Below are 22203 nucleotides of genomic sequence, written 5' to 3'. Positions count from 1 at the left end.
GCAAATGTTCAACAACGTCCATAATTCCTTTTTTATACTGTGATTTAACACATTTATAGTGATCATCCAATCTTTTTTCTTCTTTCAGACATATTAGTTGATGCCGTCACAAAAAAAATTCCACAGAATTTGGGCTTTGTGATACATCCGCCTCCCTTTCTCGGATCAGTCATCGACCTTGACGGCTCGGTTTATTTAACGCCGTGTACATTTTTTTGCATAAATTATGCATTGCTCATTACTCATTGTGTATTTTCCGGTGTGCATCTTCACTCCTATCTCCGTCATGCTGCTAAAACAGTGGGAGGGGACCCTAGACTTCTGCCAGACAGACTTTTCCCTTTATGACAGCAAGCTGGGTGGTGGAGCAATTAGTGTCACCTGAAAGCTTTCCTCTCGGGATGGCTGGTCCCCATGAAAACTCATCTCTGCAAAGCCTTGACACCCTAAAGAGCCCATCAAGATCAGGCTAGCCATCTTCGTGTCCTGGCTTACTAGCCCACATCACAGCATGATGAAGGTTTTCCTTTGCATCGCCTCAAGTTGATTAAAGCCTGGAAGCCTGTCCTGGTTTCCATTACTCAGTCAAGCTGGCTCTGCCTCTGACACACCGGCTATGCCTTGTGTCATTTGTGCAATGTCCCTGAGTCAAAGGATGTCTGTTTGAAAAAAAAAAAGGGGGCTTGCATTCATTTAAAAAAAAAGGAACTTGTAGATTTAACAAAAAAGAATTGACACTTGTTTGTGTTGGAAATATTACTATTTCTTGAAAGCCTTTCATCCGAGTAGAGTGCTAGCAGCCACCAAAAACACTAACAAAAACAAATTAAATTCCCTCGCTCATCAGCCACCCTCAGCCAGGGTCAATGCCTTGAGCATTTTGCTTCTTTTTGTAAGGAATACTGGAATTAAAATGAGAGTGCAGGAATCAATACGGCAATTCAACCAGCACTGAGAGGGACCTGCGTGTCAAGTATTGGTGCCGCTTATTAACATGCCTATTGATTGGAGTCAGAGGAGCGTGGTCGCCGAGGCAGCATCAAATACCAATCGTTAACCCTCAAGTCGGGATTAGCTGTAAACACTTGGCATGCTCTGTAACGTCTCAATCCTCGGAGGGGCGTTTCATTGATGATCCTCCTCAAACAAAAAAGGGAAAATAACAAAACTCACCTTAAGGGGAATTCATTTGCACATCTAGCCTTTAGCTCATTACATGCTCTCAAACTGATTCTATTTTGTCTGAAAATCTGTGAAACAATTTGCACTCGTCTCAGTTTGTTAAACTTGGAAGCTATGGTTTTCCCCTACGAGATTCAGGAATTTACTAAATGAATACATTTCATTGCCTGGTCTCTTTCTGTTTTGTATTTGTTCTATATAGTGATATGTTGTCCTGTGTCTTTTGTATTTTGTTATTTGAGCATTTACTTTTAATGAAAGTCCTATATTAATAACGTATTTGCCTTTAACGGAAAACTCATTAATTCATAGAACCAGGTTTAGGATAAATAGCTTTACAAAAGTTTCCAAACCCCTTTTTCCCCCCATTCTGTCACTCTACAACCACAAACTTTAATTTTAATAGGATTTACATCGACACATCAACACAAGTAGCACATAGTTGTGAAGTGGAAGGAAAAGGTCAGGTTTAAAATGTTTCCATAAATAAAAGCCTGTTAACTGCAGCATACCTGTTTTATTCCACCTCCTTTATGAATTTCTTCATTTTATTTAACATTAGCTTAATCAGGTGAAAAAGATTTAAGAACAATTTATTTCCACCTGCAGCCTAACAAAATCTCTGATACTCCCTAGTAAATTCCAACTCCCTTCAGAAAATAAATAAATACATTAATTAAATTAAATGTTTAGTCTAATTAGACAATGTTAGGTTTTATTTTAGTAGAAATACTACTGTTCCTTGAACGCAGCATGTGCAGGTGTTAGAAGGACCTACAGTTGTCAAAGTCCAGACGTAAATCCAACATTTAGGTAGACTTTGAGATATTTTGCATTAACAATTGGAAAATGTTTCACTCTGTAATTATTACCTTTAAGACAAATGCTGAACAAATACTTGCCACTGTAATTGCAACAAAAATTGACTGTACATTTCCTGACTCTTTGAGCTTGTGGTTTTAATGTAAAAAAAAAATGTCACATTAATGTGAAATAAATAAGAAAGTTTGAATGATAACAACCTGGAGTGAATATGACGGAAAGTGTAAAAAATAGCATAAGATGGGGGGATGACAGAAGACAAAAATAAAAAAAATAATGAAAAATGGCAAAAAAGAGAAAAACAACAACAATGCATTCCTCTCTATTTTCTTTATTTTATTTTTTTCCAGTTCAGATCTTTCAGGAGGAGGAAGCTGTGCTGCAATCGGCCTTTACGACAGTGTGAGCAGCCCGATGTTCACTTCTATCCCCAGTGTTTCCTACACGTTATTTCATTCTGCTTTAGAGATACTGGAAGATGTTCCAGTAAACAGGCCAATCAGAATGTTTGCACAGCCTCACAGGGAAACTCCTTAAGACCCAGGAAGGTAAGTCGGTGAGAAAAGAAGATGCAGAATCCGGCGCGGGACAGATGGCCTGGAAGGAGCTGATAGCTAGCTTTACCCAACAAGATTTATTTGATCACATGAAAAATGCTTCAAAACAGATTTTAAGCTCTCTAATACCATAGCCCAGCTCTAGAACGTCTCCATCTGTCCTGTGCTAAAAACTTATTGCAAAAGTGACAGTGGTGGGGAAGATGGAAATAGAGAAATGATTTACTTTGAATATTATCAAATCACTGAAAAAAAGCTCACAGGATGTTTGTATTAAAGTAAAACTATATTTTTACCAAATTTTTACTTACTTATTTCAAGTATGCTAAAGTTAGTATTCCCTTAAATGTATCATGTTTTAATTGTGTAAGGGACCCAAAATTCTACATAAATAGAAATATGACTACACAAATAATACATGAGTGGATATATATATATACTACTACTACTACTACTGCAGCTGCTACTACCACTAAAAATAATGGTAATATATAATTGTATATATGCAGGTATAACAACTTATGTTTCATTGTTATCATTGTGCACTATGACACATAACCATCTCTCTTCACTCTGACATAAAATCATACAAAATGTTATTTTTGGGCGTCAATTAGGTTTACCAAAATTATTTCTATCTCCTCAGTGTCAGAAAAATGAGATGGAGATTTTTGACAGAATTGTGCTAAACTGGGGAAAGTTTACATACTTTTCCCATTTGCGTTTGGTAGAACTACTATTTCTAATTAGTGGGAGCAGCATCACCTGCGCTTCTATGATTACCTGATCAGTGTGCACCTGCGCCCCTGATGATATATTCCTGCTTCCCACAGAACTCCCCACCAGAACCTTGAAAGCCACAGTGTGAGTAGACCATCCAGCGGCCCTTCCCTGTCTGCCTCTCAGTAAACTTGCTTCATGTTCTGGATTTTCCTGTTTGCCTTGCCTTGTTGGACTCTCCGGTTGGCCTCAGAAATCAGGACATCGATCTCCTGATCTGTTTCCTGACCAAGTGCTTTGCCTAGCTCATTTGTTACCTCTGCCTGCCTCAACCTCTAGTTTTGACCCATGCCTGGAAATGGGATCTCCCTCTGCCTTGCCCTAATTCTGTTGAGTGTGAGCTGTACTGCTGTGATCCACGGGTCGGTTCCTCCTGGACACTGAAAAAGGTTGGTGGATTTTGTTTGGTGTTCTGCCTATCTCACTGTGCTCCCATTTGATTCCTGACAGTAATGGAAACATCTCTTTTAAATAAATGTATTGAACCCATTCCTGTTGTCTGTCTGAGTTATCTGAATGAAGCATCTTTGCAACTAATTTGGCATCACAATTAAGGCCATTGCCAACTTGCAAGGCCCATTTGTGCCTAAGCATAAACTTCCTGGTTTTGACTTGTTACGTCAATATTTCCCCATCATTTTCTTTTATCATGATATCATATTTGTTGCGAAGTGCAGCACACCACCCACATACCATGATGGTACCACCACCATACTCTACAGCTGGGGTGGTGTTCTCAGACCTCCAAGCTTCTCTTTTCTTCCTCCAAATGTAACAATGGTCATTATAGCCCAGCACTAAGATTTTAGTTTCATCAGACCACAGGACATGTCTCCAGAAATTAAGATTTTTGCCTTGGTGAATTAGAGATCTATTATCTGGCTTTTGCTGTTTTTTGGAATAATGGCTACTTTTTCGCTGAGTGCCCTTCAGCCTTGGTCAGTACAGGTTTTGTTTCCTTATGAGGAATGTCTCTCTTTCCATCTTCAGCCTGCATCTTCAGATGGGTTTATGCTTTGTTTTTGGGGTTGACGTCCACATTTCAGACAAAACACATCTCTGAATCTCTGAAAAATACAACCCATCTCTTTACTTAATGGTGTCATTGCTCGACATTGGACTCAATTTGTTCTGTTTTTGTTTTTTTGTTGTTGTATTGTTTCAAAAGTTAATTAAAAGGAAACACTTTTATATTTTAATTTAAACGTAAATAATGATATGGAAATGGATTAAGTGAATCCTGAAATAAAGTTTTCCCCCATCCGTCATTTTAAGCATCTATGTTTTTCAAGCTATTCATCATTGAGAACCTTGATATAATAGCAGGGGAATATCATACTGAAATCAACAAATTATATCTCGTACTGAAATGATTTATATGCTCTTTTCATATGAGTATCTACTACACTGATAAATACGCCTCACTTAATTAAATTCTTAACAAAATATAGAGAGAAGTAAAACAGGCAATACCTTTAAAACAAAGAAAAAAAGGTTCCAACTATTTATAACATTATTTATCTTTGTGCTGAAAGTTATGATGTATCAGCCTCTTAATATTCTCACAATAATTCTGCAAATAAATCATAATGCGGTCAGAAACACCAGCTGGGGCAATGCATTATGTGCTGCGAGATGGGTAGAACAGCAAGGCTGAGGGCAGTAAATTCTCCTGCTACATTTATCACCCTCCTTTTCCCGCAAGCTGCCAGACTGCTAAAAATAATATAGACTAAATGCAGGAATTGTCTCATTATGCTTATTTCTTGCCCATATTTGTGATCTCACTTTCAGGCATTTTTCAGTGTTGGGAAGTGGCAACGTTCCTGTTTGTGTGAGATGTCTGAGTGAACTAATGCTAAAAAAAAATAATAATAATCTGAAAATATTCATTTCAGTCTTCACATCTGTCCTCCAGATTAATCCGTTAATTCAATTACCATGCTCTGCCCTTGCAAACTGCTGGACTGTCAGCTATAATGAAAACCCCCTTCCATAACGAAGGCTGGCTGCCAAACTATGAACATGCGCTTCAACCATAATGTCTTTCCTACAGCTCATCACCTCAGAGTTGTCAGTGAAATGTCAGCCTGTGATTGGCACTGTAAATTATAAGACCAAGACCAGGGAAATTGATTGAACCGAGCAACCATTGCAAGGCTGGTAACTTAGAGGGTTTTTACTGGAATTGTTTTAGGATATTATTTTCTAATTTCTCTTTAGTGAGAAATTTGGGAAAATTTTAGTGAGGTTTTTAAGTTCTGGTACTTTTGTTTATTTCACTGGTTTTAGTCCAGAAGAGAAACTTCCTTATGTGCAGTATTTGGGAAAATGGACAGTCAGTCTTGATAGCTATTGCAGACATTACTACAAACCTTTGTCTGTCCGTTAGATGCCATCTTTCATTCATACATTATACACTCATGTATGCAGTGGTGTCATTGCTACAAACTTGGGCCAGGTTTATTTTGTAGTCCAACAAACTCATTTAGATATTAATGTCAGTACGGGAAACAATTTCCCTTTTTGTTGCGTCTCTTTGTTTTAATTTTGAAGCCTCTTTCTCATGATCTCTTCCAAAGCTTTAACTTAAGGTTGCCATAATGTGTTTCACTCTCTACAGGTAGTCACACAACACTCTAAATGTAAGTAAATATTATTCTACATCAATAACATTTTCACACAGAAGTACACAGATACTTCCGTGTGTATTCACGCAAAATCCCAATTTTCTCCTTCCCCCTACCTAAATATCTTCTGTCTCCACCCTCTGGGAGTCAGGTGTCACATTTTTTTTAGTGATTTTGAAGGGGTGAGAAGTGGTCAGCCTATTAATACTCAAAACTGAAGTAATTTAAGAGGACACTTTAAACAAGGCTGTATAAGTTATGCCATATTTCTGCACCTCCTTAAAGAGAACCGTAACAAGGCGTTTTTGAGGTTTGTCACAAACCACGAAGGAGACACAGCAAACATTTGGAAATAGGTTCTTTTGGTCAGACGAGACCAAAACTAAACATTGTGACCCACAACAAAATGCTACTGTGTACGTAGGTTAAAGCTTACTCTGTACCTCACCCTAAAAACACAAACCCTAAGGCTTCCCCCAACTGTCAAATATATTTGGGCAGAATCATGATGTAGGTAGCGATGCATGATGCTTTTTAAAGAAAGACTGGTCCAAGCTGATGGGGAAAACAAAAACTTATTAGAGGGTGCCAATATTAGAGACTTGAGACTGAAGTGCATGTTCAGCTTCCAGCAGGACCATGAACCCAAACATGCAGCAAGAAGAGATACAATGTAACTGATTATATCAAAGCATAGTCACATGTTAAAAAGGCCCAGTCAAAGCCCAGACCTTAAACCCTTTATAGAATCTGTAGCACTTGAAAACTGTTGCTCACACGCTGTCTCTAAGCAATCTGACTGAGCTTAATTATTTTTGCAAAGAGGAGTAGCCAGAGAGGAAAATTCTGTTTCTAATTGTGTAAAGCTGGTAGAGACAAATCTCAAGAGTTTTAGCTGTAACTGTGGCAGAATTTGGTTCTAAAAAGTATTGGCTCAGGAAACCTGAATAGAAATGCATTTCACAGTGTATTTTTTTTAATGGAAAAATGTTGAAAAACCTGCATTAGTTTTCCTGCTCATTATGCACTACTTTTAGTCGGTATCACATGAAATCTCAGTTGAATATATCGAAGTTTGCGTTGCGACATGGTAAGAGTAGAAAAGTTCAAGGGCTTTGAATTATTTTGCCAAGGCTCTATAGCTAACTCCAGTGCACAACTAGTCCAATACTGAAATTAATTCTGATTAAGCGTAATTTTTGTTAATATTTTTTTACAAACATATAAAAAAAAGAGTTCTGTCTTGCTCTGGGTAAAATACGTCACTGTCACAACAACCATTACATTGTCTAGTTTGGTGCACTGAAACAGATTTATATCAGATTCTTAGCAAAGAAGTGTAAAATAATATATCATGTTTTTTGGACTATAAGTCGCATCACTCAAAAGATGCCTCATAAAGAGATAAAAAACATAAGTCAGACCGAACTATAAGTCACATTTTATCTAGAAATTTCACAAAATCCAAGGCTAAAAACTGACAGTTAATCTGGTATAGCAACTTATTCTATTACATAATTGCATTTACAACAGGCTGAATAACATGGAACATACCTGGGAGGTTGAATGGGGTAAATTTAGCAAAACAACCCAACAACTCCAACTAGCAAGTAACTGGAGAGGTTCTCGCCAACGCATTTCAGCATTGCACTGAAAATTGTCAAACATGGATGTTTGAGAGCAACATAGACAGGTCAGTAAGACTCTTGAACATGAAGTTGTAAACAGCCTGGACAACATAACCAAACTCTAGCTGTTATCAGCTTCACAGACAGCCAAATGACTGATGCATGTTATATATTTGATACACATCGCAGGATCAGCCAACACGTCTATGCAATTTTATTCATATAGCACCAATTCACAACACATGTCATCTCAAGGCACTTTGCAAAGTTAAATTCAATTATATCATCCAGACAGATTGGTCAAAAAGTTTCCTATCTAAGGAAATTCTGCAGATTTCATCAAGTCTTGACAAGCAGCATTCACTCTTCATGAAAGAGCGTAGAGCCACAGGGACAGTCGTCTGCATTGTCCATGGCTTTGCAGCAATCCCTCATACTGAGCATGCATGAAGCGCAGGCGAGAGGAAAACTCCCCTTTGACAGGGAGGAAAACCTCCAGCAGAACCACAACCAGGCTCAGTGTGAACGGTCATCTGCCTCGACTGACTGGGGGTTAGAGAAGACAGAGCAGAGACACAAAAAAGCACAGAAGCACACATTGATCCAGGAATCCTTTCTATGTTATATGGCAATAGTGGATGATCTGCCTCCCTGGATGGCATCACAGTTAACAGACAGCCAGACCAGGTGTACCTACTACAAAGAGAAAAAAAGGGCATTGAACAAAAAATTAAAAGATGTAAATAACAACAAACAATGCAAAATTGAGGAACTATGAAAAAGGTGCGACTTATAGTCCGAAAAACACGGTATGTAGTATGGATGACCAGTTTTTGCAAGCTTTATTAATGTTTACCATTGAATAAATAACATATTGGTTTTGTTTATGTAAAAAAAATTATTATAAAAAGTGTGATAGTTATGATGCTTCAGGTTCTTGAAGTGCGTGTCAGTTGCCTAATATATACCTATAGAGGAAAATTTCAATCACTAACACTAGGAAAGAGTATTTGGGCTTATTGGTCATCTGTATAGAATCATAGAATAAAAAGTGAATCAAGGATGGTGCTAAATCTCCCAAACTACCAGTGAGAATAGATATCACATTTTGTTTTTTTTTGTTTTTTTGTTGAATGTATGCTTTCCTCCTGTAACAAACAATTTCACTTTTCACAGCACGCTGTGAGACAACTTTTTTCCTCTGACTGTTAGACTGAGACTCACATTGCCCCCATCTGCTTGCATAGAGCTTGAAACGAATTACTTCCTTCTGGGTTTTCATGCAGCCCAGTTGAATTTTTTTTTTAAATTTTTTTTATAAAGTTACAAAAGAAATGTTGTACCAAATACACCAGGAGCTGTATAAGCCAAAGGCTGATACATCAAATACACGCGACTGTGTGTGTGCGTGTGCATGCAGGTGAGTGTGTGTCTACTCATAAGTAGTTCAAAATGTACTCACGTTACCCGGAGAAAGGCTTCGGAGAACGGCACATTCTCAAACATATACTCTGTCAAGACTTATCTTAGCCCTCCAGAGGCAGCGAGACAAAGCTTGCGCATTTTAAAGTCTCCAGTGGTAAATGAAGCATTTGAGGAATTGCAAATGCCGGGGAACATGCTCACACTGACAGCTAATTTTTATAACCTTTTGTGAGGAGACTTACCGAGCAAACATTCAACCTCAGACAAGGCCCCATCTCTTGTGCCCCCATCCACCCACTCACTCCAGTAAATTCACCGCCTGTCTGTCTCCAACAAGCGACAAAACACCAGCAAATCTTTCTGCAGCTGAAACTAAACCAGAATAAGTCAGGGCTGTTCGCTCCTTGAATAAAACATTGTGGTGCAAAAGGTTGTCAGTTTAGTTGTTTTTTGTTTTTTTTCTCCCCATAAGGGCCATAGTCGGCTAAGCTTTCATCGTGCAGTGCTCTCTTGGATGTTCTAACTTTTCTAATAACTTTCATGGCTTTTCTTTTGCTGTACTATCTTACAGATTACATTTGTTATGTTTATCATTCTCTGGTGTGTCACTGTCATTTTTTGCAGGAACAAAAAACATGTTTTTCACCTACACGAAGTTCCCCACTTGCCCTGCAACAAACAGCAGATTAATCAAAGAACTGGTTGGTGAAGCTTTCAGGTAATTCCTTCTGGGCAAACGGAACAGGAAAAAAAACACAAATGCCAGATTTTCAAATCCTTAGTTTGACCTCAGGGTCTTGCTTACAGTTTATTTTTGCTTCCTTGCAAGACGGCAGCTAATCCAACTTTAAAGATGTGTCTTTGAACCTACAAGAGATAATCCCAAATCATTATTCCAAGTTTAAGCCAAGTATTTAGGCAGTAAGCACTAAGTTAAATCTCTAATGACCGAAATAAGCATTTTCTCATCAAATGTATGCCATTCACTGCGCTTATATTTTTAGAGTTCATTTAAAAAATTTAATCTGTACTTTTGGAGCCCTGAGTGGCCAAGCTCCTTATATATACAACTTTTTACAACCGTATTCCCCTTCTCGTAGTTTGAGATCAACTAGCCAAAGACTGTTAATGGTTCCTCGAATTAACTTCAGGACCAGAGGGGATCGGCCATTTAAAGCTGTGGCCCCCAGACTGGAATGTGTTGCCTTTATGTTTACGCTGTTCTGACTGTTCATTCTTTTAAGAAGCAGTTGAAGACCCACTTGTTCTGACTGGCTTTTAATTAGCTTTTAACTAGTTTCATGCTTTGATGTTGCATTTATATTTTATCTTTTTATTTGGTGTTGTTTTGTGTGTGTTTTTTTATTGTAAAGCACTTTGTGTTTTTTTTATCCTGTAAGAGGTGCTATATAAATAAAGTTTACTTACTATAACACTGCTGTGCTGTAGGTTATATACCCTTTTATGTTTCAATGAGGTTTGAATACATAAAAATTTATGATCATTTTTAAAACATGTAATTTTGAATAAAAGACCACTGGAAATAGGAACCAGACCACACCCCTTTCCACACACATGTACCCCCCACCCCGCGGCCCTGCAAGGATAAGCACTGATAGACAATGGATGAACTGATGGAAACTGTCACAAATACGGTGATTTCTTTTCTTGTGATTGACCCGATAAGGAAAATAACTAAAAAATTATGTTTGGAGATAGGGTTGGAATGAGTTGATTAACTAGGAAGTGCTATTTATTTCTTAAAGGAAGCTTATTGAGGGGAGACATTGGTCATCCATTTGGTCATTTTTATGAACCTGCTAACATGAAAAGATTGCTGCAATCTGCGGTCTGCTAATGTCCCAGGATAATAACTCAAGCACACCCCTTTACAGAATATGTACACAATCTGTAAGATATGTAGCCTGTAGTTTGCACACTAGCTTACGTTCTCTCCTGATTGCAAAAGATAAAGATTATTCAGACTCATGGCTCAGACTCAGACTCAGGTTTAAATCCGAAGTCCTACTGATGCACCATGAGAGCAATTCAGATTTAAGTGAAATGTTCCAGTCACCAACTTTGGTGACCTGTCTGGAACCTGCTTAATAAAACTGATGGAAAAGTTTGAGAGTGGCTAACAATAAAGTTTCTAGCACTTACCTGAACCTCAATGCCATATCCTAGGTAGACAGTAATCAAGTAGTTGCATTCCACCCCGGGGTCAACGTGCTGCTGGATTTCAATGTTACCCTCGGACTCAGTGAAATTCATGCTGCACGGCTCTGTTGGAGAGAGCAAAAATAAAAGTGATTTCCTTTTTCTCTCACACCACTGATCTTTCTGACAGCACACCTGTGTCTCTCTATGCCCCTGTAACCCTCCAACTTTCTCGGCAGATATCCTCTTTGATACCGCTTATCTGGGCCCTCAGCCCTCTGTGACCAGTGGAAAGGACAGGCAGGGCACATCAGGAAAAAAAAAAATCAGATTGTTTTTGTCACATGAGCAACTCCGTTATCTCTGGAGGGATGAATGGCGAGCTGTCTGCAGAATGCATAAATGAACAGACGTGATTGCTGATGACCTGGTGCTTAATTTCTTCCCTGCTGGGAAAAAAAATGGGTTAACTCTTGCAGAATGATGGACCCATTGATGGAATATTCTTGGGTTAAAAATAAGATGATTACATTTATTGTAAAAAGTCCCGCCATTATTTTTTTGTAGAAGTCCTTTGAAGGTCAAAGGACAGTATCAGCATGCTTACCTGATGTTTGCATTGTAGTGATGGTAGTTGTCGTGATAACAGTCATGGATGCCGTGCTGGTGCTTTCCTCACGCATCGAAGAAGGAAACTTAGAGTTCAGACGGTCAGGGTTCAATTTCTCCTTGACCTGTTCTTTTTCCGAAATTGTTGAAGAGGGTTTAGGTGTGGCATCAAGGAGAAAATCCTTTTCCTGTGAGGATAAGGATGCGACTGGTGTGCCCGGGCCTCTGCTGTGTGGTGTCACTTGAGTAGTGAGGGAATCTGTTGTTGGCACCAAATTGCCTGAATCGTTCATCTTCTCCTTGGCTGATTTCTTCTGAGGGAGAGAGACAGGCGGCGCTGGTGTCGTTGGAGAGTGCGTGGTCAGAGGAGAGGTGGCAGGCTCCGTGGCAGTAGTGGCGATGTCTGAGAAGGCTGGGGCATCCTCGTGGGGCACGATCTGAGTGACAGCATCGCCTGCATTTGGAGCAGAGACAAAGCCTGGCATGGTGGGGTCTCCAGCCACAGAGCCATCCGTCCTGAAAAATCGCTGGTCCCCCTGGAAGTCTCTAGTTAGTAGGTGTTCATGAAGCAGCAGACCCTTGAGGATAGGCCGGTGGTTGGGCATGTTCATTGGTGAGGCTGTGGTGACTAAATGGACTTCACTTTCTGTGTCCTGTGTGGCCAAGTGTGTAAAGAGGTCTCTGTCTCCAGCTAACGTCTTCTTACTGACGCTGTTCATTTCTCTAGGACCTAAGGGTAAAATAAAACCTTGATTAGGCAAACACGTTATAGTCCAATGAACTATAAAATCCTGCAAGCCTGTAGGCTACCAAAATTATACTTAACAAAGTCTGACGCTTTCCTCTGGTGACTATCACATTTTGTAACTGCCAATAAATTCATTATGTCTCTGAGTAATTGCCTTGTGACAATGGAAACCGTCAAGAAATGGGACATAAGAAGCAAATGATGCCTCAAAATATCTGTTCTGAAAGCAACTAAACGAATCGGTTTAAAAATCAGAGCTACTTTAACAATGCCAGAGAGCTGATGGCTAAACCACATGACATCTGTACAAAAGAAAAAATGGTTAGGTATGAAGATTTGGAATTAAAACCTGCATATAGGAACAGACACAAACAGAAATCAGGAGCAGGGTCTGCATTCATTGTGTCAAATATTTGGCAGCAGAAATGGATTTGGGCAGAAAGTTGACATCTAATGCAGCTGTCACTAACAATTGGGTAAAGGTATTTATTCTATTTATGTAAAACAGAAAAGCAAGAATTATTCCTCATTCTGCTAAAAATGCTAAAATGACATTTTGTGACCTAAAAGTGTGGGATGTTATATTGCTTGTAATTGTTTTGATACAATAGAAACTGTCAAGTTAAAAGACTTTAATATCAAATGATGCTTATTGAGTATATATATATATATATATATATATATATATATATATATATATATATATATATATATATATATATATATATATATATATATTCGTAGGGTTTTCTTTTTGCTGCAGCGTAAAATATGTGATTCTACAGTTGAGCCCTGACCCTGACTTACAGTACATGCGTGTACCATTAAACCCATGCTGATTTTATTTTGAAGAAAACCTACTTAATGTTTTTTTTTTTTTCATATTATGCTTTTCAGTTGGTATTATTCAGCAAGTTATATCATATATTACAAAAAAATCTACCATTTTAAAATGTCTAACTACAGTAAAGGATGTTTTTCAGGGTTTCTATACCCAAAATAAATGCTCCAAGCAGTGACTAAAAGTTTCCAGTAAGCCAGTTTATCAAAAGTGAATTAAAGAGTTGCACCTTGCTGGCAGCGGCAACACAGAATAAAACAAAACGGTCAGTAGAAATAGTCTGTTTTCCTCCTAGGTGAAAATGTGTACTCGCCACCACAACATGAAAAACATAAGTAAATAAAAAAGGTAGATGAACAAAACAAAAGGCAATGCATAGATTAACTTGTATTCAGCCGCACTTTAATGAATAGCAATGAGATGAAGAAAATATTCTTTATGTCTTTCAAGATTATACTAGAATGTCAACCCAGAATTAATTGTTCAACTGTGAATTTATGAGTAAAAAAAATAAATAGGGAAATAAATCTGGAGGTTTTAGTAACAGAAAATGAATTATGAAGCTGGAAATGTTAATGCACCATTCCATGTGTTAGCCACCCCTATATCTGCAGTACCATCTTATTAGCCTACATATTCGCTGCAATAAAACTAGATTCAAAGCAAAAAACATTAATTCCTCCAATTTCGTTTCAGGAAGAGACAGCAGAGATTTGCCTTGAGTGCAAAGTAAAAGCATATAAATAAAAATGGTCCCACAACCTCGATCCTGTTTCCTCATTTTAAACTTTAGCAAAGCCTTTACCAGCCACACTAGGACACAATGATCAATCACCTCATGCTATGTGATTCTGCAGTTAAGTAATTGCACTGTGTGTTCAGAGGGACAAGTATATTCCCCATTTTCCGCTGCAGTTTTCTCACTTCGGCTGTTAGAAGAAATCTAACAAATAAATTGTTCTCACCGCTGCAAGGCGTCAAATAATCCAGACAGCATTTCAGCAAACAGGGAATACTGGAAAGCCTCTGATGTAACAACTAGCCTGAAATGATTAGACGTTTTCCAGTAGCACCTGCACGCTTAGGGTATTGTTTATTTTACCTAGACATGAAGATGTTTTTTTTTTTTTCAGGTTTTCTAGGTAAAATTATCTGAGAAACGATACGGACAAAAGTGAGTTCTTGCTTTTACTTTAAATGTACCTTTTAATCTCCCTTAAAACCACAAAAATACTGTTGACTTTGCACAGAATAACTTTTTTTTCTTTATTATGCACATGATACAATGATGAAATAATTTTGTCTAAAAACAGAGCAAAAGTTCCAATCATCCTTTCTTGTGTTTGTTAATGTGTTGACATGAAACAATGCTGTCAGCTTTGACACCTTAATTAGCTTCCATATGGGGTGACTGTTCTTCTTAATGAGGCAGAAAAGCTGCCGACAGATTTTATTATTTTTTTTTTTAGATGAAAGACTTTTGTTGACACAGGCTGCAAATGAGTGAGACATCCCTAAGGTAGCTTGAAAAAGTATGGGTCCTCCTTGAAGTTTGCTACACTAAAGTCACCAACTTAAAACGATTTTAAAGCCACAGACTTTAACATTTATTTGCACTGAATGTATGTGATGTACCAACAAAAGGTATCTTCTAATTGGAAGGAAAATCATTCATACAGTAGTTTTGAAATGGTTTTACAGATGTAAAGCATAAGGAAAAAGGTCCCATACAATTGTATTTACGTATATTAATTAGGTTTGGACTTTGATTGGGCCATTCATACACCTTAGTATATCTCAATCTGAACCAGTCGACTGTATCTCTGGCTATGTTTAGGGTCATTGTCATGTTGAAAAAGTGGTCCTATATCATCAACTGGCTGTTCTGACATCTCTTGGGGATAGCAAATTAAATGCATCTGATTACAAATGCATGGTACATCAGATTATATTTGTTACAAAAAGAAACAAGCATCATTTTCCCTTTGCTTCAGAATCACGCTCTGTGAAGCCTTGGCGTAATGCAAGAAATCCTGGTTTCAGTGCAATGTGATGTGAAAAAATTAAGATTTATACATACAAGGCACATGCATTAGTGACAACACACCTCATGAACAAGTGATGGGGCTGTTGCTGAATTTTAGAAGAATACGCAATGACTTTTACATACCGTAACAAGAACTGCTATAAGCACCACATTGAACAGACTTGAAATAAACGTCAGAGAGAACTATCCCTGAGCTACAGATTCCAACTTTGAAGCTAAACTTGCCCTTCATTTAGAATGAAGCTGAAGTCTTCTTGATGCGTCTTTATACAGCATTTATAACTCTATGTTTTATTTACATTTTTTTTTTAGAAGAAGCTTGACTAAAATGAATAAATCATTTAAGAATTTGAGAGAGACCAAACCAAAAGTAGAGTTGGGTTTACGCAGTGTGATTAGCAGCCAGCAGAGGCTAAATCTGATGGCTGATAAGAAAGTTTAGGCTCAAGTGCTTGAATTGATGATTTCAGGTTGCTCTGTGTGAAAGCCTCATTGACAGCCAATGTAGCAGTCACAACCAAAGATGCAGCAGATATCGATACTATAGGTCCTCTTTGTGTGCCTGATTATTTATCCTATATTTCCCAAGTTCTTGAACCCTACTTTTCTGAGTCGGAATCTAAATAACATGACCATAAATGCCCACAACTTTACAAACGGACTGATGCCTCTGTTGAAAAGCAGGTCAGTACAGCACCTTTCATCATACATTGTGATACAGGTTTCTGCAAAGATTTTACATCATTAAGTGACATGTTCAAGTCCACACAAGACATGACTAATGTGCATATGTGTTTAGATTACACAATAACTTTACAAGCTGACTGATTTTTAAATTTAAAGACAATGCCTTTTAATCATCAAATTAATAAATTAAATCTGCAGCTGTGGTCCAAAATCATCCACTTCCACCACTGACTTAGAAACACCATTCTGACCAGGATTCCTCTCTGACACAGTCAGATGTTGCTCCTAAAGCTTAGAAAAGCACCTCTACAGGCTGTGAATCAAGGATCACTAAGTCAAATTGTTCACATCTGCTGGATTTCCTGGTGTGTTTTTTTTTTTTTGTCTGCATGTTTTATAGCAATCTACTTTTAAATCCTGGGCAGAGATAATGCAGATAGCACTTGCGAAATATGTGCAAAAAATAGAGCAGCTTTCACAGCTTCGTTGACGCGCCTATTTGTTTGGTTGACAGGTCTAATTGGTCTGTTTCCAATTATTATCAAGAAATTTGCACATTATGTAAAAGCGAATGGAAACTACGTGTATTGTAATAAGAAGGTCAATGCAGGAGGGCTGCAGTTTTTAGCTGTGTGTGTGTGTGTGTGTGTGTGTGTGTGTGTGTGTGTGTGTGTGTGTGTGTGTGTGTGTGTGTGTGTGTGTGTGTGTGTGTGTGTGTTTTGCCCTGTGACAGACTGGCAACCTGTCCAGGGTGTACCCCCGCCTCTCGCCCAAGTACCGCCCCCCTGTTTATAGACTTCTTTTTCCGGGGGCAACATGAAATGTTTTTAGACATGTTTTCCACAAAAATATCGTATATATTCTGATATTTTAAACCCCAATAATAATTTGTGAATTGAGTTGTTGATTTGGGTTAAACTGATTCAAAATGCTTATTTATTTATTTCGATTTTAGAATGTTTTCAGTATGCTAAACACTTAAGACATAAGACCCAAATAGATGTTATCATGAAAGAGTCTAGAGTGGTTCGTAAAACAGAAAAAAAAAACTTACATTAAGGTTTTAAATATATAATAAATGTCAAAATTACCTGAGCCTTGTAGAAGCTCTGTTTCTGCTCATAAAACTTTGAAGGTAATTGAGTGCCCCCGCAACATTCTGCTGATGCGCAGACATTTTAGCACAACTAATAAAAGTTTGATCAGGCTATTCAAAGGGGCTTGGTAAACAATTTTGTTACAATGCCTGTCCCAGGCTGACGGAACTGACGCGTGCTTTTACATTTTGTACTGACAGACACAACAGCGGCGTGTTTATCTTCCTTGGCAGCAGAAGCAATTCAAAGACGTTTCTGATGTTTTAGGACGGAGCAGAAAAAAAAAAAATTTCCTCGTAGCCTTATTCTGTCACAACAAGAGCAGCTAAACAGCACTATAAAGGCAAACTAAGCATATTTGACATGTCCCACTCCAAGAAAGAATAAGGAGTGTAAAGAGAGGTCTTCATAAATGATTGAAGCGTACAACACTGCCCGCCTCCCCTCTTCATGAAAGCGAACTACTGAGGAATCTCAAGCGCACACTACTGTACAATAAAGCTGGGGAATAATCTTTAGCCTAGATGAATGTTCTAACTGCTTGGGACTCTTAACCAGTGCCTCCTTCATGCTTCCTTTCCTCAACTGTTTTTTTTTTTTTGTCTCCTTTTCTGCTTCTATGTATGTTAAAGATTTTGACCATCCGTTGCTGTCCTTCAGTCAGAATATTGAGTGTACACGGAGAGTGAGGAAGGTAGAGGACTGAGCTGAACTAGAGTTTCTCATACACAGATCAATAAAGGATCAATGGGTGAAGGCTGGAGACCTCGCTGTAGTGATTACAGAAGAGAGAAGTGGAGCTACCATATTGTTCTGATCTCTAGAGCTTAATTGGGTGTTTATAGGCAACATTTTCATGAAGCACAGCATAAAACATTTTTAATTAAAAGTGTCATTTGTGACAGCTTTCCCTTTCTGTGATTAATGGGAGCGTGACAAGATCTCATGGTCTGGGATCTCGTTTGATCAAAACACCTTAATGATTCTTATCTAAGTCAAGTTTGTCTCGCAAAGTGCTAATCAGGGCTTCGTCTAGAGACTTTTATTGGCTTAGAAAGGATGTGGTTCTGGAGTGGTCCTATTGTGTTTAGGACTGCTCAGCGAGGTGGCCAATGGCAAAGCAGGGGATTCATTGCTTGGAACGGAGTCAGATGTTTTGGATCCCTTCTTCCACAGAGCCATTTTGAAGAATTTGCGTCAGTTAAAGGAACAATAAGTAATAATGACTCCTAGTGTTTCATATTGGAACAACCCACAAAAAACAGATAGTGTCCGCTTCTCTTAGTGGCTTCCATGTTTGCAGGCTGCTGCTCTTTTGCAAACATAAAATACCAAATGCTGTGCTCTGCTTTTGCAACCCTGGGAACTTTCATATGATTGGCTCAGGAACCAGGAAGTAAATACGGGCTACACACTGCACTAAAGTACTTCTGCACCATACCTCAAGATTTGTACATTTCTTACTTATTGCCCCTTTTAAGCGTTGTGGACTTGGAAAATATATTTTCTGGCAAATATTACACTTTTAGTACTTTTTCTGTGTTTTAAACTAATAATTCTTTTAGGGGGAAGTGATTTAAAAAAAAAAAACATTGCACCCTTTGGACTCCTTGGACTGCACTTGGTCCTGAAAGAGAAAGCAGTGGGGACAACCAAAACGACTTTTTGCCTGTTCTCTGTCTCCTTTAATCAAGTAAAAAGTGAAGCTGAAAAAAGTAATGGTAAGGGAGTGACAAACACTGAACAAATACTGTTAACAGCACTGAAGTTGTCATCTGCTTCTTAGCTTCCTAATTCCAATAAAAAAAATGGCCATTCCATGGGTTCTTTTAAGGTCTGAACTGGATTTAATTATCTTTAGTTCAGATATAAAATACTTTGACCAAATGTCAATTGAACATTTCCACACTTGACAGAAATTATCTAAAGTGTTTAGGATTTCTGAAAAAAAAAATCATTTTTCAATTCCTTCTTTTATTTTTTTTACACTTAGGACCAACACGAACTTAATTATTCTTCACTAGTCACATATTCTTTAATAAAAGAAAAAGAAAAAGTGGAGATTATTTAGCTTGCTAAAATCAAATCTTGTTTCGTCCAATTGTTAGAAGCGTAATGTTGCGCATCGTCTCTATCTTGAGCTGGAAAGATCAGCCTGGCAAAAACAAATTATTTTAAAATAAAATCAAGCTTTCAAGAGAAGTACAGCGATTGTATATATTAAACTCCAACGCTTAATTAAATGTTAGCTGAGATTTTTGTGGCACACAGCAGAAGACACTTTATAGTTTTAAAGCAATACATGTGTGGTGATTTTGCAAAACTTATCTTTTCTATGATTCGTAGTGGGGTAAAAAGATAACATAGCACAACATTTTATATCAAATCATCACAATATTTCTTGTCAAAGTGAAGGGTGTCCTATACTGATATTGTGATATTCATTTCAAGGACAGTGAAGCAAAAATATAAGTAATCACCAGCTGTTGTTTTATATAATCTTAGCAATTTAAGTAATCATTAGCCTTTATTTGATCACATGGTTAAATGGTTCCACCCAGACAGCTACAGCATCAAAATCAAGATGATGCACATCGTCCGTAAAATGATCTCATCCTAAGTTTTCCACATAATAAGATCAGGGACATCATTTTTTATTTTTAAAGCACGTTCAAATTCTTGCCGTGTTCAGAAAATCACTCCTTACTGCCAGCACTTTTACAGTTATTGTGCTTGAAGGTTTCAAATCAACTACAGACGCATTGCGATTAGATGGCACAGGCAGTGTACTTCCACAGCTAAGTGATCCTGATATGCTGTGTCAGGTCCACAAAATGGATGTCATGCTATCATAACCCTTGACACACTAGGAAGTTGCATCAAATCATTTTGTGGCCAGACTTGTGACAAGATTCATAATAAATCAAAACCGGATGACAGATGGTAACTCTTCTGAAAGCTGTTGTCGCTCCGCTCCTCGTTTAGGGCTGATTCAGTGCCGTAGGCCTGGCGGCTAAAAGCAGCAGCCGTGCTGCACACTCGAGGGGGTTCTGCGCGCGCCTGTATCAAATCGCACGACGCTGAAGCCGGTTAATTAGAGCTTATTCATAAATTAAAGGTGGTAATTACTATGATAGAATGAGATCATTGTTATTTTATCCGGCGCACTGGCACAAATACAATAAAAAACCATTAGCTGTCCCACTGGAGTGGTTATATTTGCCTTGTCAGATCAGTACGGTGCAACAAAGCAAGGAAGTGTTAAAGGGGCCCGTAAAACTTTACAGGCCCCCAGAAGGAAGGTGTTGTGTCTTCCTGCTCCATTCAGAAACTAAGTGACGTAGCCAACTCAAGTTCTGTACGCTGCTTTCAGATGATGGCATAATCTATTACTAAAAAAATAATGACTTACCAACAAATAAAAAAAAGCTTGAAGCGTTATAGCACGTTTGTAAATTTCCTACTAGACCTTCACATATGACGTTTTCCATAGTGCTACAACAATTATTTAAGGGTTGTTCATTTAAAAATTGGACCAGTCAAGGCATGTTTATGTGTTTTTTGTTTTTTATTGGAAACATAGATTAAACTCAACGCTGTGTTTCTGTTGTAGGATGTTCTGCATGTGGTTTTGTGTCTGTGGTGGGCATGTCGTCTACCATTGAGCTGTCTGCCACCAATCACAGCTTATTTTCATGTTCATAAATGTCAACACAATTACACAAAAAAATACACAATATTTTGTTGATCTAATAAATTATTGTTTTCCATAGTAATCAGAGCGTGCTACACCGTTTACAGTGACATTGGCGGTGGAAGAGAGACTGCACTGGTTGCTGCAGTTTCCTCTCTGCCTGTCTTGTAAGCAAATCAATAAGTCGTTTTTAATTTATATAGCCCCCTTTGCAGATAAAGATCACAAAGATATGACCTGCACTGCACGCTAGGTTGGGGAGCTGTGCAGATTACAGCTGAAACACTCACGGAAATGTAAAGAATTCAAATCACAAGGTTTAAAACAAGTTTGTAAACCTGGAGAACAACTTATTCTGTAAGCTTCGAGCGCACATGATTAAGTAGAGTAGGACGTGTAGGGAAAAACAAGCAGGCAGGGGTTCAACACTTTATGATGCTGGAGACTCACTTTGGACATTTAAATCAAGAGAAAAATGTAAGCAACCAGCATGAGACACTTTCAGAGGAGAATAATTAGCAGTTTAATCAAACTAAAATTAATGTGAAGGGTATCTGCAGAGATATAGTCAGTAGATTCGATCATAATAAAAAGGTGTGCAGCTCCGGGGTCTTCGTGTGACATTTACAACCGCGTTACAAGCTTGTGCTCTGCACTTATATGATGTGGATCTATAACAATCGCTCACTCCACACTGACAGAGGCGGCAGATTGAGCAATCATAGGGGACTGATCTTCAAGAAGGCAGGCGAAAGCCTCCTCTCTCAGGTTGCCTATGCGGAGTCATCAGTGAACACTCAGCGCATGTAAAGAGCGCTAATAAGACGGGACAAGCCACACTTGAGGCAAGCTGCTGATTGACGTCAATCTCCTAATATCCAGGGGTTTTATTTCCTTAATATAACAGAGGGCCACTAGAAAAGCAAATCAATAAGGAGCTTCCGCTGGGCTCAGATACAAGTCCTTCAGATTACCCGGCACGATTCCTCATAGGTCTCTCAATGGAGGCCGGCACTCAAAATTTTATTCAAAGACATAAGGGCCAAATTTCATGTCCCAGCGACTGTTTTTTTATGCAGTATGTGCATGAGTCGGTCTCCCTAAAATTGTAAGGAAGAATGATAGAGAGACAGTTTATGAGTCAACAAAATTCATAGTATCGAACATCCATCCACTCATTATCTGTGCCCGCTTATCCTTGCGGACATTGGCAGAGAGATGGGGTACACCCTGGACATGTCGCCTGTCTATCACAGGGCAACATAGAGATGCAAAAGACAACTATGAAAACACACA

At 38.4% G+C, this 22203-nt stretch overlaps 1 protein-coding gene across 2 annotated transcripts in view; it reads right to left on the bottom strand.

Annotated features, from left to right (window-relative positions):
* The window catches only part of LOC105927793 (seizure protein 6 homolog), a 141812-nt gene that overhangs the window by 61652 nt on the left and 57957 nt on the right, over positions 1-22203 (bottom strand). For both annotated transcript variants that reach the window (XM_012864730.3, XM_021317594.2), the window contains exons 2-3: positions 11792-12523; positions 11188-11309 (exon numbers count right to left, since the gene is read on the bottom strand). In XM_012864730.3, coding sequence (XP_012720184.2) covers positions 11188-11309; positions 11792-12523 — 854 coding nt within the window. The remainder of the gene's footprint in view (positions 1-11187; positions 11310-11791; positions 12524-22203) is intronic.

The sequence above is a fragment of the Fundulus heteroclitus genome, chromosome 11, assembly GCF_011125445.2.
Source record: "Fundulus heteroclitus isolate FHET01 chromosome 11, MU-UCD_Fhet_4.1, whole genome shotgun sequence".
Lineage (NCBI taxonomy): Eukaryota > Metazoa > Chordata > Actinopteri > Cyprinodontiformes > Fundulidae > Fundulus > Fundulus heteroclitus.
Note: the sequence above shows the minus strand (reverse complement) of the source record. Positions and strands in the feature narration are given on the sequence as shown.